Genomic DNA, 18,849 nt, shown 5'->3' on the forward strand with positions numbered 1-18,849 from the left:
TAATTTTTGACTAACGCCATCATTTTACTGGAAGATTTAAAAGAAAAATGCCATTTTTTCCTTACCTATGGGCGTTCATGTAGACCGATCACAGTAAAAGCAGCCTAAAAATAGACCAGTTTGTAAATTTGCTGTGACATAGACTTAGTATGGGAGTACCATGCTCCTGGTTATACTATACATGATTTAATACAACTATGAGGATGAACTGGTACTGGGGTGGATGAGATCATGAAATTAAATGAATGATTGTATAACCATTGGAGTGAACTGAAATCAATTCTTTTATTCGTCATTCTTAGGAAATTCAAATCCAATTTCCCTGAATTTGTCATAGCTATAATTTTAATCCAAATGATACTTCTGTACAGTGAATCACCATGCCTATTTTCTTTCAATGATTGTTTCCCTCTTTGCCCACTGCAGCCTAGTACCCAGGCCTTACCTTGAACAGTAACATCATGAGGTATTTAAGGGCCCATTAACCGATCTTTTCGAGCCGTTGCTAAGGAAAATTTATTCTCATATAACCTCATCATTTTTAGTTAGTTCAGAGTTATTTCATGTGTTTTAACTTTGTCATGATTAGTAGCACTAGTGATGACGTCATCAGGCCACGCCCATGGTCATGTGACTAATACTGAAAAAACGCAAAGGCTCTTAGGCAAATTACTTTATTGGGATTTTTTCCATTGATTTAATATTTCAATTTAAGTCATCATTACACTATGCATAGATTTTGTTTCATTTCTAAAAGGTCAGATTTTGAGAGAATTTCAAAATATTAAAAAATTCGTAATTTTCTGAAAAGAGCATGATTTTGAAAAAGGAATGCACAGCTATCTTTTCAACGTTGGCTTTGATCAAAATCCGTCGAAAAAGGCTGGATTTAATGAAAAACCGCGTTTCCTTTAGCATTTAAAGAAACCGGAAGTGCGCCCGATAGATATTGGAAGTTACCCTATCAGCGCGTGCGCAATTTACATTACCAGCGTTCTTCGGTAAGATCAAACAAAGCCACACAGAGTTAGTTTTTATCTTTCTATTGCTGTTGTTTTTCTGTCTTTTTCTTATTTTGTCTCTGCTTGTACTTTTTTTACTTTGCATTTTGTGAAACACAAAGAAAAACATCTAAAATGTAAGCAAATTTGGAAGTTATTGAGTTGTTTTTATTTACCGTGCTCAGGCTGACGTAAGTAACCGGAAGTGAAATTTCACCTCCTTAGCAACGCGCGCAAGCGCGCACATAAATCGGTTAATGGACCCTTAAGTTACAAAGTTATGTCCAGGGAAATCCTGGGTCAAGGCTGAAGATATTTGAACACAATAAAATATCTGCTGAAAGGCACTACATTACAAAGCCTGCTTGTACAAATGAGGGTTAATACCACAAAAATGTATTAATAATAGATGCTTACTTTTACATTTACAGCATTGAACAATTAACCTCAAAATCAAGGAATCTAAGCCGCAGTGGTTTGTGTTCATGTTTTACATGGTTCCTTTCTGACAGATATTGTTCTCCTTAGAAGATCTTTTCCCATTGTCTGCATGGTGAAATACCCTTGAAACATATGGCCAAAGAATAACCATGAATGGAACTTTTTATCTCTGAAACTTACTCTTGTCAGACCACTGCAAGGCCACTTGACCTCTACTGTGGTCTACAGTTACTTCTCATGCTACTCCTGCACTCACATGATATTCACATGCTGTCCTCAAACAAAGCCCATGAACAGGCTTCCAGGTAGGGTTCAGGGTGAAACAAACAAACAAAAACAAACTGGCAAGCCAAATGAGTTCTTGCAGAGCAACAGGCCTTCCCTACAAGATCTTCCTCACCGATTGTACTCCCTGCTTATCAACTGGTTTCCTTCTATAATGTGGTGGGGAGCCTGTTCACAAGCTAATGTAAGCATGTATTGTTGCACCTACGCAATTGTAGCTTGTATATATAAACAACATAGAAACAGCAAACAAGCATTTCTGAGACTAAAGTTAACAGGACACATCAAAAAGCCGAGATTTCCATTAATTTCAATATTGGTGTCTACTTAGATGGACCAAACTAATACATATTCACACTAGAGGCTGTTCGTCTGCTTATCATACCTACAACACCATTAACATCTTGAAAAAATAAATGTTACATAATCAGCCTTACTTAGAAAAAGAGCTCTGAAAATCAGTCTGACCAATATCCAAATTCCCCTAACAATATTAATACACTGCCGAGCAGATAGGTGATGAGAATAAAGAAAATCATCAAGTACATGTACGTGTAGGGTTGTCTTTGTCAGCCTTTGTATGGAAATTATATCAGCATTTTAAAAGAGTTGTCTTGTTATTAATCAAGACTATGAGAATTGACAATGAGTATTTCCTCTTCACTTAGTTCATCAAGCAGGAAGGAAAAAACTGTTTACAAAGCTAATTTTTCCTCAGCTTTTTCTCAACTGAGAGAAACGAGGGAATGTTTGTCATCTCTTGTGAAAAGAGGACAAGAGAATGAAAAAGAACTGATGAATGGAACTTTAGAAGAACATATTAATTGCCCTGCCAACATTGTGACTACAGCTGTAGTTGACAAATTAAATACATTATTTATAATAATTTATTCTCCACTTAATGTTACTTTACACTCAGTAACTGTAACCGCTACCCACTACCGAGCACTACACATGTTATAAAATTCTTCATTGTTGCACAATGCTGCTGCTTGTTGCCAAATAAAAACCCACATTCACCAGCCAGTATACACAGGGTGTTGTCTTTCTAGCAGTCGCTGTCTCTGTTCATTATTTCTGTTAACAACAAGGATAAAGACAATCACTCTTGGGCTAAAAAAACCATCAACAATTTCCCAAACATCCAAACAGTCACAGCCAGTATTTACATCCTCAGTTAATATGCTACTCCAAGAAAGTTAAATGACAATGGCATTGCATGACAATCCATTTAAAAGCATCGAAAGGGACCAGAAGAAGCCAAGTAATTCCAAAAATCACTCTTCCACTTAAATGTCACACTTACCGCCTGTATCTTCTGACTGCTACAAATCCTACTCCTGCTGCAATTACTGAAACAAAAACACAAAAAGCCAAATTATTTTATGTAGTCAGTTCTACCCTGCTAAACTACCTCACATTGAAGGTTCAAGTACATCCTGCATCATTATCTGACAGTAAAATAGATCTAGAGAGTGGGTTGTAAATTAGGTCCTTTTAAGAGCACAAACTGATAACAGCTAGACTTAAATGACTTTAATTTTGTTTGCCTTCAACAAGAAAGTGCAGTATCTTTTAAATTAAGACAAACTATATATCTTGCCAGAGTCTAGGACCTGTGATTGGTTAATTAATTAAGATGTTATATATAAAACCATGCACAGGGCTACTTCTTCTGAATTGTCTTTGATGGAAATTGTCTTTGGGTGGGTGGATAATCAGTATAATAAGCCAGGGAAAAAATAGTCTTAAACATACAGTCATGTAGACTACTCTGAAAAGGAGAAAAGGGAAGTTAAATTAGCTGGCCAGTCTAAGATCAGTCACTGAAGAAACCCAGTACGACATGTTCACAAGCTACCTACATTTAACACTGGATGAACCATGCATTCTCTAAAGCTGCAAAAACAAAACTAGAACATTCACTTTTTTAATATGTACCTGCCAATACTACTCCAATAACGACATAAACAATGGAACTTAGTTCACATTTCTGTGAAGAAAATAGACAGTGTAAAATTAAATACCTAAAATACAGATATAAATGATTTACTTTTGTTGAGATTGCCCCTTTGAATTTTCACCAAGCTAAATGTTGTAGTCCAATTAAATCAGCAAGCAGAAAATAAAACATCATTCATTACTTTATTCACAGTTCATTATTTTTAAAATTATGTTTGCCTGATACAAGCTAAGTCTTAGTGAGCACATGACAAACATGAGCGATACAAAACAGACTTTGAGGAAGTCCATGACCATTATGTCCAGGCCAGTAACTAATTAAACTAACGTGGATAAATCCTGATCTCCACCTGACTGACAACTTATGTAAGAGCTTGTAATAACCAAAGTCCTTGGCCATCATGTCCAAGCCAGTAACTAATAAAATTATTAATTAAAAATAATGTGAATAAATCCTGACTGATCTCCACTAGTAAGGTTAAGAAGAGCCTGTAATTAAGACAACCTTGAAAATTTCAGTCTGCCCTTTTCAAGATAATAATACAACCCAAAGTTCATAAATGTACACAACCGTCCTCTGATTGATTGCTACTGAATGATAAGCAACTTGTGTTACCTCAGTTTCACTATTTCTCTTGTACAATCCTTTACACTCCTCCAAGGGTTTCCAGCTGCCAGCGGGACAAATCTCCTTGGCATCACAATGCACTGGATCCTCATCTGGCCACTACATCATACACCCAGTAAATATATGTTTAGCATCATGGTTTAAGATTTTCACTCAATGAATGTCCTTTATGACTGCATATTCTATATTAGTATATACCACACAAGTGAATGGTGCTTTCCGTACACTCTGACTGGTTAACTTGGAGGTGATTAGCAAGTACTATTCACCTCCGAGCAGCCAGCGTGAGAGATTTTAAAATTTCTGACTGCTTGTCACACATAAAATAACGTTTTGGTCCGCTAATTATTCAGCTTGTGTGGTATATACTAAAACAATTATTCACCTCCGTGTCGGTGAAAGTGATGGATATTTACCTCGCTGCTTCACAGCTCAGTAAATATCCACTACTATCCACCTCCTCTTCGGTGAATAATTGTTAACTATTGAATTTACTAGTTAAAATATTTGCTTCTTTTAACTTTAAAATTATTTGGGGCTTGCCAGTAGAAATGCATGGGCAAGATACAGTTACATTTTGGATTTTTATTACTTCAGCCTTCTTCTACACTGGACATACATCCTGCACCTTGCATATAAACAGAATCCTTTATCAAGTGATCATGAACTGTAAATAATATGTTGGAAAACAAAGAGAACTAAAGAAGATTTTTGAAAGAGCTTAGTCTGAAAAAACTCTGACACATGATACAAATGATATTTTAGTCAAATATAACAATAAATATACAGTCAAATGGTATGACTTTTTTGAGATAATTATGATTTCATACTTTGAAGTGTTGTAGTTCAACAACATGTAGATCAACAAACAAAAAACACCTCCATTAATTATTAATAATTAATTAATGTTATTATTAATAGTTCAATATCTTCAAAATTATGTTTGCCTGATATAAGCCAAGTCTCACCAAGCCCATGACAAACAAGAAGAGCTTTATATATACAGTTTGAAGGAAAAACCAAAAAAGCTTTGTGCCATGTTTCCGTACTTGAGAAACTGAGCTGATATTTTGGATGTCCAGCATCTCTTTACACAGTGTAATTACACCCACTTTCAGTGTTACGTGCACAGGCAACATCTTTCGACCATCTTTCCACATGCCATCTTTCAACATACACTGTACCTTGTAAACGGCTGAATAAAAGACTGTTAAACTGTGAAACTGGCCATTTTTGTGGTTATTAGCAGAACAAATGACAATTAAATGATAATTACTGACCTCAAATGAATGAAGAAGATTGTGGACTTTGCATGTTTCCCGATATACAGGATACATTTAATTCAAACGATTTTAGTGTAGTCGATCGGCTCTCAGCAGTGACTTCCGGTAGAATTTGGCTGCTATACCACTCAGTTAATATTCGAAAGATGTAAACATTCAAAACAGTCGATTTATCTCTCAGAGAATGACTTGATATCCCCAGCCTTAGTTTGATGTCAAATAAATCCATCTTTCACAGCTAAACATCGAGTTCGACCATGAAGAAGCCAGTAATTCTCCGTACATTTTGACCTAAGCCAGGTTACATAGCATGTCAAGAGATGGCATGTTGAAAGATAGTCACTACGCACGTAACACTGAAAGCGGGTGTAATTAAAGCTCCACAGGTACATCCCTGGGCATACTAGCTACAGAGTAAAACCAACTTACAGGGCAAAAAAATCCCTTAGGACATTTCTTGCAGGTTGTTTGCCCAATGTTATCTTGGAACCATCCTTTTTCACACTGTTGACAAACATCAAAACTTTTGCCGGCCTTGACAAAACCTGTAAATTAGCAACAGAAAACTTTATTTTAACCACAAGTTATCCTGACTAAATAACACCACTGTTTCCCAGGAAAAAGATTTTGAATTTAAGCCATAGAGCACTTTTTCAGTGTTTACATAATGTAGCCTCATCTAAACACGAGGAGGGTTGGGAGATTTCAAGGCAGTTACATGTATGCAAACCTGAGATGTAATTGAGGGTTTGCATTACTTTCAAGAATTCTCCCAGCCCCCCAAGTGTTTAGATGAGGCTATCTAAATGTGGAAAAAGTGCTCTGTCTGACTTAATTGCTTTTATAAAGTAATTCACAAAAATACGTGCAAATCTAAAACGTCACAACCGTGGTTACATACTCTCATCTAAACACACCTATCGACCAATGAGAGCACACATAGTAGTTCAGTTATTTATAAACCTGCTTTAACTACATGGCTGTCAGCACCGACCAAAGTATAAAATAATTAACAAAAGAAACAACTACTAATGTGCAGTGGGCCAAGAGATAGTCTGACTTGCCAAGTTAAGCTTTGAGGCAAAAACAGGTTGTTTCAAGTCGTGCTAACAGGACATCTTGAAACTTTTCAAGTCCTGGCTAACAGTCCAGTTTCCAAGTTTGTACAACTGAAATCAATAACAGGTCAAAATAACTGAAAACTATTTACACGTTTGATTAAATATATCCACAGTCTGGGTGTACATAAGGCCTTTCTTGTGCCAGTTTTACAGAGTATTGTCCTTGGCTCAGAAGCGTTTAAGTCTCTTCACATTTTCTTCTGATCTCTGACTCTGTTTGAATTTAGTTAACATTGCAAGTTCCACACTAAAATTGAGCTAAGGTATATACCTCTTGGACAAAGTGTACAGTTTTGTGCTCCCATACTGTCAGCCTGTGTTCCAGCTGGGCAAGGGAGACATGACGTACACCCAAGCTTGCTAAATTACCACAAGAAAAGACATAAATATATTGATTATTTATTTATAGTTTGGAGCATTTACTAAATGGATCCAATGCTTTGTTGTCATAAAATACAACACCATGTACTGTACCCTGTTAGTGTATAATATAACTGATAGCATTCTCCTAAATAAGAAATTTTGTTCTGTCTCTTTTCAAAGAAGATATGTTTTTAATATAAACACAATAAGCAAAACAAAACACAGTTAGATCCAATATGTAATCCTTCCCCTTCCTCCAAAAAGAAATAAAAAATAAATATATTTATAACAAATATTATAATAAATAATTAAAAAAAAAAACATTAACAGAAAAAAGACCATTTGAGTAAAATAGATTTTATTATTGAATATTTATAGAATGATATAAAATCCACAAAATGGTCCAAAATATAGCCTGTTAAAGAACTAGTGTAGGTTTCAAAGAGTTCTCACCTGCAGAATCCACCATACTTGCATGAAATACATCGTGGACTCCCAACTGACCTGTCAATTAAAACCAGTTTTAATAAAGGAAAAATGCCACTTAACAATGAAGGTAGGTCTCCTTGCCTCCCATGAGAGATAGACGGGTCTCAAAATAACTACATTTGTACACTAATAACAAATAAAAAAACAAATTTATAATTAAATTACAATATTAAGAGAGGAAGCCACATCAGCCTTAGCTGGTTTACATGCGGGTCCTCTATCCTGAATCGGATTGGAATTTGAAAATGTTGGTTTTGTGATGGGAGGAAAACCAGAGAACCCAGAGAAAAACTCTTGGGGCAAGGCAAGAACCAACAACAAACTCAACCCACAGATTACACTGGGCAAGAAATGAATGCAGGTCACACTGGTGGGAAGTGAGCGCTCTCACCACTGCACTAAACCTGCAACCCTACAATCATAAAAAGAAGTTTAAAGAGTAAATAAAAATGTTGTCAAAGCAAGAGACAATTACTCACTTGGAAAAGAATCCTTTTCTACAAGGTTTACATTTAACTCCACCAGAAACATCTTGGTATTCACCCTTTTTGCAGGGATCACACAAGACATTGCCAGGTTTCTCTTGGTAGTGTCCTACAGGACAAGGTAAACATTCTGTCTTTCCTGTTACATTCTGGTAGTGTCCTGTAGGACATGGTACACATTCTGTCTTTCCTGTTTCATTCTGGTAGTGTCCTGCTGGACATTTAGCACAAAATGATGTACTGTTACACCAGCCTTTGTGAAGACAGCTCTTGCATTCAGGGACACCTGAAAAGTATATGCAATCAAAAAAATGTCATTATCTATAAAACCTTGAATTGTGATGAATCCAGAACTTGACACAAACATGTCTACTTTGTAATGAAATTTTGGGTGTGTTCAATCATTGTTACTCTCAAATAACAACATAACAACATAATTTATTTCATGCGGCAACTTGTCATCTTAATAAAAAAGAAATATCAAGGCACTTAAGCTTGCATATTTCAAATACTTAAGGAATACAGTGAATACTCACTATTACTTGCAAATGTTCCTGTTGGACAGGCTTGACAAGTAATATTGCTGTCAGCAGCATGAGTCCCCAGAAGTCCAAAATTCCACAGCAGGTCAGCTGCATTTCATATTTTATAAATAACAAAATATCATCAGTATTATAATTTATGATCATAATTATAATAGAATTGGATAGATTTAGGGTTGAAAAAACACTTTTTTGAATCAATCACAACTGTAGAGCTCTTACTTTTATTCACAAAACAATAATAGTACTCAAAAAAACCAAAACTCCACGTCATGGGACATGCCATTAAAGTATAATTCAAACAAGCGCTGCATTGTTGTTCTGGGTGTGGTGCTTATTCAAGGGCAATGCTTACTGGGCAATTCCAGAAAATAACCATACCCAAACACGGACGGCTTCCATGTTTTAACCCCCCCTTGCCTTCGGAAATTCCAGAATGCGTTATCCCCCCATGTCCTCAGAATTCCATAATCGTGAACCCCTCTTACCCTTCGGAATTTTCGCTTTTTTTGGAAGTACATTTTCGACTTGGCAACGCCAATATGAACAAACCAACAAGAATTTATGCCTCCTCAAGGATGTGATCTAGCGGCGCCAGGCAACAAGCTCTACTCTTCAGTGACAAGAAAAACAAACTGCATGTGGCCACACTGTGCAAACTCCTTTTTAAGTCTGAATTTAGCTATAAAAATAAACACCACTTATGGTAATTTTCCTCCTCTTTGTTTTCTTGTGTTGTTTTGACGTTTATGAAGCAAAATAGCTCAAGTTTAGACTGTTAAAATCTCTCGGCCATCAAAAATACCGTCGAGTCTGACGGTTTGAATGCTTAATAATCTGGCAGGCGTTCCTTAGAAGCGAGGCACTGGTGCAAGTTTTTTGCCATTCATCGGACAGGAGACGGGAGTAACAAGAAAACAATGGATTGGTATCTTTTTCATGAAGGCAAGCTAAGTAAGGGTCTGCTTGACATGAATACATACATGACTTCACCGTGCTGTTTTCACTCTACAGATTCAGTCCTTAACAGTGAATTATCATTATTGATTAAAGAATATATTCACTAGAAAAACTTAGTTTGAAAACTCATTTTGCAATAGCTACACTGAAACCATTGAAAATCATACAAAATCTATGATTGAAGCTAACCAATCAACTTAAAGTTTCCAAGACAAAGTTTCCTGGTTAACTCTTTTCTAGGTGGCGTGGTGACTTAAGTACAGTGTAACGTAGATGCATTGTTACATTTTGCCATCATATGTGGTGCCCACTTAAGGGCACCATGATGAAGCACTTCCCTTTATCAAGGGAAAGTCACTTTGAGAGCTTGTTGACTTCATATCCATTATTATGACTGTCTGAAACTAGAAAGTTTTAACAGGGGCACCCAATGACCGTTTTCTCTCAAACGCTTTTAAACACTGTTTTGGGCTATCTGGAGTACTTTTAAAGCTCTGTAGGTTAATTTTAGGTTGCGCTCAAAAAAATTTATCTGTTCGGTTATTCTAGGGGAACTTAAGTATTCTCGAATTTATTAGGGCTTTTTTGTCCATTCCCCAAAAACCTTAGGTCTTATCGCCTTTCCGAAAATGATAGCTGACCTTTTTTCGGTACCCAAAACGACATTTTTTACAATCCGAAAACAACAGACATTAAATTTCTCATATCACGAAAGTTCGAGGTGACAATTCTATTCAGAAAATCAGAGGGGATTAAAGGCCTTCCGAACAGATAATTTACCGAACCGATCCGTTGGGTGCCCCTGTTTTAAGCCAACATGCCTTGTTGTTCATAACAGAACAGAAGGAAAATTGACCAGGAAAATTGGATATGAAGTCAAAAAGCTCTCAAAGTGACTTTTATGCTCCAAACAATTTTTAACCATGTTAAAAAAATTTTAAACATGTACTGATCAGTTCATTCTTTTTTTCATATACATTATAAAGTCCAGAAAAAGGTAAAGCACGTTTTAGATGTGTCTAAGCTTGCTTAACCAAGTTCTAGATCGTTCTATTAAATTAAATACAGGGATTACTGTACCGGTATCTTAAATTTAAGCCAGACTAAACAAATTAGAGGAACTGAAGAAAGGTTGTAAATATTTTTACAAACTTAAAGACTTATGCAAATAAATAATACAATGCAAATAAATAATACAATGCAATTATGTAACTCTACGATGCCTACAGTACTGAGAAGATCGCGATTGACCTCAGCTGTAGCACCAAAAGATAACCTGGCGTCTGTAGCCACTTTTCCGATACAATTACAGCTTGATTCTTATGGAGAAGAAATGTTAAAACTTGCGTAACAAATGAGAGCGATTAGTGTGTAGCCTCACTAAATTGATTGTTTGCCACACAACGTTAACACGATCAAAATGTCACGTGAACTACGAGTAAGTTACAGAGTATGTCATATACTAACCTGCGAAATACGACAGTAAAACGGAGAAATTTAACAGGGTATAGCACTGTACCATTTCCAGATACTTTTGTCGTCATCTCATTGACATTTTAAAGGTATTGCTCTCTTCGATTTCGTAACAACGATATTCGACCGCAACTCGTGATTCTCAAAAACATAAACAAAGCTCTTCGTGACTGCTGCGTTTGTGCGCATACTCCTTGATGTGAATCCGCTTTCCAACAGTTACCATGGCGGATCACATGGTGGATATGAGGTGGATGCTTGCCTGCTTTTAGCTAATTTAACGCGTTCCCAGGAAAAATAATAACAAATTTTGCAACAGACAGATAAGCTTACCAAAATGCAGTGGGCAAGAACGTTGTTAAATGCCTTTAGCAAGACAAGACGTCTTGTTGGAACCGATCTGCATGGGAACCAGTATTATGAAACCATCCGAGATGGAACAAAGCCTAGAAGAGAGATGATTACAAAACTGAAACCTTCAGAATACACGCCTGATTTGATCCCCATAGAGTGGGAGGCGTGGATCAGAGGGAAGAGAGATAACCCACCGACACACGAAGAGCTTCTAGCTGAACAAAACAGAATAAAGACTCTGAAAGAAAGGGCAAAACAAGTTGAAGAAAAGGACAGAGAACAGCAAGCATTGGAGCAAAAGGTGCCTCAGATAGCAGCCCAAGTTGGACATGCTGCTGCTCCTTTATACGAAAGTTTAGACAATAGAACCCAGCCCACAAGCACTGGTACAACATTTCAGCCGGGAGAGTGGTTCCCAGGGTCAAATGGTAAGCGGAAGGATGGTGAAGAAACTTATGAGCCCGAGTCCTGGGTACCACCTGGTAATCAACCTCCATCTAAATAATTAAGAGACAGAGGAGTTGTTCTTGGATCTGTCCTGAAAGTCATGATAACAAATAATATTTACAGAGACCACAGGTTCATGTAGTGTCTGAGGTTTGAAAAAAAAAATACAAACTTATTTATGATCTATGCAAACTCTCTCAGATTATCAGGGTGTCACCTGAATACAGACTAAATCTTATGCCTGGGGAGAGGGGGGTCGGGGATGCAGCATGCTTGCTGAAAAATTTGAATTCAGCACCCAAAGGAGACCAATTTGGGCATGGCTTCAGCTCTATCTAACCCCTCAAAGATACCACTTAAATGGGATAGGCTCAATTATCAGCCACTATTCAGGAAAGGAGCCTGTGCTAGTAGATCAGACTCAAGAGACCGGCGGAAATCAAGCCTAAAAATGGAATTAAGAGCATTTCTGTTACTCTTATATCTTCGAGTGCACCGTAAAATATATTTTGACAGCTATGATCATGCTAAGTGAGACCAGAATGCTTGATTTATACCCCTAAGCTAGAAGACAAGCATCCCCGACCTTTTCATATGTGAGTCTCTCCTGGGTATCTTGTGGCCCTCCATGTGGGTCAGCAATACTCTGGGATTCAAGGGAATCAATAATGTACTAACTGTAAGAGGCAAAATCAACAATCTCCTAGAATTTTAGTTTTTCAGGTTGGTATCTCTGCATATTCCCTACCTATTCTTAATTTGGCTCAGTTATTTTGGTCAAAATATTTCCTTTTCTTGTTGTAAATGTATAATCAGGATGACTTTCCAAGATTCATGAATCACTCGTGATGTTAAAGGCTGCCTATGGCATGCCTATTTTAAGGCCTGTCATAAAGAATTGAGTGGAGGATAGACTCCTGTGACTGAGAGGTGAGAATGTACTAGGGTCCTTGGATTGGAGTGAAGCCTTGTGATAATTCCCCCAACCCTAGACAAACAGTGTGTCAACTCAAGTGGAAATATTCAAGTCGATTTCCAGTTATAGTGCAATACAAAAGTATTGTGATAAATTTTGAAGTAAACACAGTTAAAAGGAATGGTTCAGTGATGAGAGTAATCTGATGCTAGAAAATCCTTGGAGAACCATCATGAATCAACAAATGAAGATGGTTAACGTCAGTAAATGTTTTTCTGTAAACTGAAGTCATGAAGTCTATCATTTGATATTTAAAAAAATTAATTTCAAAAAATGTTCTAGATAAATTTGCATAAACTGTAACACAAATTTAAGTAACATGGCATATTTCAAGCAAATTGTTCATCAACAGAGAGCTAAACTCCGATATGCCTGTCTATATTTAATAAAGAGCAAATGCTGGAAAAAATCAGATGCCCTGAGTGGTACCGGTATTCAAACCCTTGACTCCCTGATCTTATTGTAACATGAATGTTCCAAAAGTAATGACTTTTATTGCTTTGTGTAATTTAGATTGACGACTCTTTTCTTAACAATGCTACTTTTGAAAGGTGCCTACTTTTTGACAGCTAAAACATGCACCCTATGCTAGGCTGCTGGTGTTCTGTTTTTGTCTTGAAGTCAGGTAGGGAGTATGACACAAAACAATTTAGGTTGAATGGGATTGGGATGAGACCTTGATGCAGCACTCTAACCCCTTTCCATCCATGGCACCCCTTTAAGTGATTAACACTAGATGGACCCTAACTGGCTGCAAGCTGCTCTAACCCTATGCCAGCCAACCCATCAAAATTTAAAAAAATTTCTAAGATTTCATGGGTCACTTTGTGGAAGGAACTAGTCTTTGTTTTATGTATAAAGATGAAAAGGATAAAATTTGTTTAATGAATTTGTACTTCACCAGAATGGTGAGTGATACATTTGGAATGAGGGTCATTTAAAGTGCCTATCAAGTAAAAAATAATTCCTGTTTATTTGAAAGGCTTTTCAAAGTAAATTAGAATGGCATTTTCCTTTTTGGCATATCTTTTTTCGTTTTAGAGATATTCACATTTTTGTATTATGCTAATGAGGAAATTGATGACATCATAGGTGGTTCCTCTAAACAGCACAACACTCAATCCAGAATAACTCTAGAAATATTACAGCAGTGTTCTTCAAACTCGGCACCAGCAATGTACATCGCAAAAGAAATAGAATGAAACCTACTATGCTTTTTCCATGGCAACACTCTTGGCTCCTGTCTTTCTGTGAAAAACCAAATATCCCCATTTGCAACCTCTTAAAGTGGGACAGAGGGTCTTGCTCGGAACAAACATGGTTCCCATATTGTCTTAACTCTCCCCATTAGATTGGGGGAAGAGGATGATCCTTGTTTAAGATAAAATCTGGAAATTTTAGTCTTAATTAAAACAGAACCAGCATAATAACTGTTGTCATGGCAATGGCACGACAGGTGTCATGTTTCTTTTGTGATGTGCATTTCTGGTGCCAAGTTTAAAGAACACTGCTTTAATATTTCTAGAGTTATTCTCGATTGAGTGTTGTGCTGTTTTAGTGGAACCACCTATGATGTCATCACTTTCCTTACAAAAACGTAAATATATCTAAAATTAAAAAAGATATTCCGAAAAGGAAAACGCCATTCTTCTTTACTTTGAAAAACCTTTTGAATAAGTAGCAATTATTTTTTACTTCATAGGCACTTTAAAAGATCGCCTGCATACCAGGCTATTTGGAATTGGCAAAGCAATGCTGCTTTTTTTCAGGAACTGTTCTTATAGTGTTAGCGCCCTCGGCTAACTTAATCCGAGTTCCGTATATCTTCAGTTCAGTTCAGTCCAGTATCAAATTTCCACCGGTTGACGTTAGCAACACTTAGCAACGAGATTCCAAGTCATCAAAATGGCCGCGGTCCACCGTGGTTATTCGGTAACTCAAGCGAGATCTAAACCGAGCGAAGTAGTGCAGCGACGGCGGCGAAGACAATCCATAAAAATCCAGAAAAACATAGATGACGATGTTTTCATGGCTTCAGCGATCGGCGATGTTACATGGCTTCAGCAAAGCCTCTACGACACGCGGAAAGCGTATTCTGTTTCCAAAGAACACGTAAGTAGAGCTATCCAATGTTCTGTAAACCACTTGAATTGACATTGAAATTTGCTTAGATTTTGCATAGTTTTAGCTGCGCGTATTCACCATTGAGTAAAAACGATTAATTTAGACTCGATCGTCATCTCTAAAGTTCCGGAGATCACACGCACGCAGAATTGTAACAAGTTATGGCGAAAACGTTCGCCCGATTGTAACTCCACAGCGCGCACGCGAGTCTAATTAACGTTACGCTCGTTTTATTACACAAGTTTCTTGCCATTTGTTTGTTTCTTACCACAGTGTATTCATGATGTACAGTGTAAATGATAACAAAAGTTGCTTTCTTTCCAATTTTAAATATCCCCTGCTGTGAGCAGTTTCAGGACTTAGGACATTTGTTCGCATATGGCTCTAAAATGGGGCTGTGACTAAAAGTGGGACGGGGACTTGGGGACTGGAACGTAGGACTTGGGACTTGGGACTTGGGGACGCGGGGATGTGGGGACGTGGGGACTCGGGAAAGTGGGACGCAAGGACGTCGGGACTTGGGGACGCGCAGGGACTCGAGGACATGGGACATAGGGCTCGTTTTTTAGGAAATCTATAAGACCAGTTTTTTTTTTGCAGCGGTAAAAGACATAATTTGCAAAAACTAAAAAAAACCTGCCTCTCCAAACCCTACTTTTTTCGTGTTTAAAATTCGTATCCTGCAGGATGCGATATGCTGTAAAAATTTTGGAAGATTTCACCGAAGGAAATTCAAGAAAATCACAAATAAAGCCATAAAAGAGTAAAAACACATTTGTTTGGACAAATTATAAGTCAAGACTAAAACCCATAATTTTAATTGAGATAATAGTAAGACACTATTTACATGTAATCATTGCTTGTTACATGTAATAAGTTTGAGAGGACTGGGTGTAAAAACGAATTCAAAAACGGCATTCAAAACATAAACGATGAAATGATTACCCTATGGAGCCACCTTAAACCTCGTGGGCAGCCATGGAGGACTTTCCTGGCAAGCAACTGTGTTTTCTTGTCAATCCTTGAACACCTGTGCGGTATCCTTGCTAATTTTGACACTGATGTTTACTTCAGAAAAACCATTGGTCCTCAAGTCCCTACGTCCCACGTCCTCGAGTCCCCGCACGTCCCCGAGTCCCGACGTCCCCGAGTCCCCACGTCCCCACGTCCCAGAGTCCCCGCGTCCCTGAGTCCCGACGTCCCCACATCCCCACGTCCCACATCCCATGTCCCCGAGTCCCAAGTCCCACGTCCCAGTCCCCGAGTCCCCGTCTCACTTTTAGTCACAGCCCTAAAATGGGGCATTTGAACACCTCCTTTAATTGCCGGCGAAAAATAATGGGAATTTGACTGACTGAAAATTAAAAATGTCATTTGCCGGGGGGGGGGGGGGTGGGTGTAGGGGTTACGAGGAAGTTTCAATCCCAAGTAGGAAAAAAGATGGCGGCTGTACATTCTACCCAGATTTCACAATACCGTGCAAGCCTTACACAGTGAATTGCAACTTAGCCTCTGCATGGAAGCAAGGTTTGGGTTGACCTTGGGTTGACCTGGTCGGCATGATAAGACAAACCGCTTGGCTTGGCTTGGCTCCTGTTACCAATGTGTCAGGGAGCTGGGGTCAAATTATCGAGAAGAGGATGTGATAGATTTTGGGATCTTTTGCCCATACAGTAGTGAGTTAAAACATTTTGTGACATCATTGCTGGTCTGAAAGAAGACCATGGGAAAATGCGATCATCTACAGGTTGGGTAACATGCTCATGACTGTTCCATAGGGCCTTGCTCCAATTCATCTGGCAGCCCAGAATGGTCAACTTGAGTGTCTCAGAGTAATGATAGAAAGGTATAAAGTAGATGTGAATTTCGAGAGTGCGTCTGGTTGGACACCCCTTCACTTAGCAATCAACAAATCCACTAAGAAGAGAGGACTGAGGTGTATGCGTTACCTCTTGGGGATAGGCGCAGATCCTTCAAGGTAAGCTGTGGTGACTAGACCGAATGGTGATATGTCTTGTGCTACATACTTGAATGTTTTGGAACAAATTACATAATACATGTATTACCAACTTAAACAAGCTTTTCTTGGGTGAAAGGAAGAGGCACACAGCAGTCTTCTTACATGTATATTGTATATATTTATGTACAGTAGGATGTCTCCTTTAAGACATCTCCATATGGACACTTCTATGTTACAGACAGCTCACTTAGTCCCAGAGAAACCAGAATTTGTACTGACATATAGTCTTTACCTCTTTAATACAGATATCACTGTAATGAGGATTCTCCTCTCTGCCCCCTGTGTCTGTATTACAGATTATTTTCTGGTAATCTCTCTCTCTCTCAAAAAAATATATTGATAAATATAGGGAAGTAGGCCCCACTGGAAGAATTGGATGGGATGTGCTGTGTGCATCTGGAAACCCATACTTTATTTCGGACCAAAATGTGTGATTTTCCCTGCCCTGTTTCAGACCTGATTCAAAATGCAATCCCCTTTTTTCAGAACTTAAAATTCTAAAAACATACCCAATTCATACCAAACAGAACTAATTCAAGACCAGAGTGTGCAAACCATACCCTATCTCAAATTAAAAATGGCTAAGATCTTTACCCTACTTGAGACTAAAATGGCTCAAAAGCCATACCCTTTGACACCACACATACTTATAACCCCTGAGGGAACTTCAGGGACAGCCAATCGCGATTTAGTAGGAAGCCATATATATAGTCATTTCATTTTTCTCAGGCCTACACATTCAGGAATAACTCCAGTGCACCAGGCAGCAAGTGAGGGACATGTTAAATGTCTGCAGGAGTTGATCAAATGTGGGGCGATCATTAACGCTGTTGATGGAAACGGTCACACGCCCATGGCATTAGCTCGTGTGTGGGGCCACAGGGAATGCGCGCGCATCCTCGCTGATCAGCAGTGGTACTTAGATAAACAGCAGCACTTGAACGAAAGACTCCAGAAAGAGCAAGAATCTAAGCAACTCGAGGAGGAAATGCAAAAACTAAGCCTCATACGACTGGCTGAGGGCAAACATGAGAGTCAACTTGCTTTTAAAAGATGGCTTGCCGCGAGAGGGATTCCTGATGTAGCAACTATGTACGGACCCATCCCTACTGCGGAAAGAAAGGCTGTGGAACAAATACGCGCAACACAATCACTCCGCCCCACCCCTGTCCCCATGACGGAGTCATCTATTGTTGTTCGATCTAAAACGGAATACGATTCTTTCGATGGAGCGCCATTGTTTGCTTCCAAAGGACCCGCGGAACATCACGATAGTGACTTTGATAGAAAACTTGAGTTAATTCCGCTCGAGAGAATTTCTGCTTCTAAGCGAAGAAAGGGTCAAAGAACTGAAGGTTTACGGCCAAACAGGTCTCGAGCAGCGAAAACTGTTTCAACTGTTGTGAAGTGAAAATCTTTGAGGCAAGGAAGGTGTCTCAGATAGAACTCAAAGCCGAACGAAGGAATATAAAGCTACCACTGTCGTAGTAAAGCTACAATGACTCCTTAATCTGGCTCAGTTGTCACAAACATTTTGTAAGTTCGAGAATTTTAAAGGGTGTGCTTTTTAAATGTACAAGAAATACGGTGAAAGCAGGAAAAACATACAGAGGGAAAATGCCTTGGACAGGTTGAGGGTTTTATAATGAATACCTAGTAAATCTAAACAGATGTCAGTGCGTGGCAAAAAGAGCTCGTTTCACTGAATGAATGCTAGGAAGTAAATGAACCAATAATGATGCTATTTCGCTCAGAATCAAAATCGTGCATTTTATTTAAATTCGATTAAAGGACGCTAATAAATGTTCTTTTTTTAACTACTCGTCTCTGCTTGTTTTGATAGGGTCACTACATAATAGTTTTCGAGTGTTATACCATAGAATATCCCACGAGTC

At 38.2% G+C, this 18,849-nt stretch overlaps 3 protein-coding genes across 4 annotated transcripts; 2 read left to right on the forward strand and 1 right to left on the reverse strand.

The window, feature by feature from the left end:
- Positions 1-266: 266 nt before the first annotated feature.
- LOC110065318 (uncharacterized) lies at positions 267-11,210 on the reverse strand. Of its 2 annotated transcripts, XM_020772446.2 has the most exons (10): positions 11,028-11,210; positions 8,595-8,690; positions 8,053-8,344; positions 7,538-7,588; positions 6,993-7,081; positions 6,030-6,145; positions 4,306-4,416; positions 3,669-3,720; positions 3,034-3,079; positions 267-2,804 (listed from the first exon to the last, which is right to left on the reverse strand). In XM_020772446.2, exons 1-10 carry the CDS (start codon positions 11,080-11,082, stop codon positions 2,744-2,746), a joined length of 969 nt encoding a protein of 322 aa, XP_020628105.2. In that variant the 5' UTR covers positions 11,083-11,210; the 3' UTR covers positions 267-2,743. The 2 variants fall into 2 exon arrangements, with proteins under 2 accessions (XP_020628105.2, XP_020628107.2); XM_020772448.2 differs by lacking the exons at positions 267-2,804; positions 3,669-3,720 and adding an exon at positions 3,593-3,626.
- A 9-nt stretch (positions 11,211-11,219) lies between these two features.
- Positions 11,220-13,296, forward strand: LOC110065319 (NADH dehydrogenase [ubiquinone] 1 alpha subcomplex assembly factor 2-like). The gene has a single exon (XM_020772449.2). The coding sequence runs from the start codon at positions 11,371-11,373 to the stop codon at positions 11,890-11,892; it is 522 nt and encodes a 173-aa protein (XP_020628108.1). The 5' UTR covers positions 11,220-11,370; the 3' UTR covers positions 11,893-13,296.
- A 1,163-nt stretch (positions 13,297-14,459) lies between these two features.
- On the forward strand, positions 14,460-18,771 carry LOC110065329 (uncharacterized). Its single transcript, XM_089289756.1, has 3 exons — positions 14,460-14,922; positions 16,713-16,912; positions 17,684-18,771. The coding sequence occupies exons 1-3, from the start codon at positions 14,716-14,718 to the stop codon at positions 18,363-18,365; spliced, it is 1,089 nt and encodes a 362-aa protein (XP_089145882.1). The 5' UTR covers positions 14,460-14,715; the 3' UTR covers positions 18,366-18,771.
- Positions 18,772-18,849: the final 78 nt, after the last annotated feature.

Source organism: Orbicella faveolata, unplaced genomic scaffold, assembly GCF_042242905.1.
Source record: "Orbicella faveolata isolate gen_17 unplaced genomic scaffold, um_ofav_v1 contig_1, whole genome shotgun sequence".
Lineage (NCBI taxonomy): Eukaryota > Metazoa > Cnidaria > Anthozoa > Scleractinia > Merulinidae > Orbicella > Orbicella faveolata.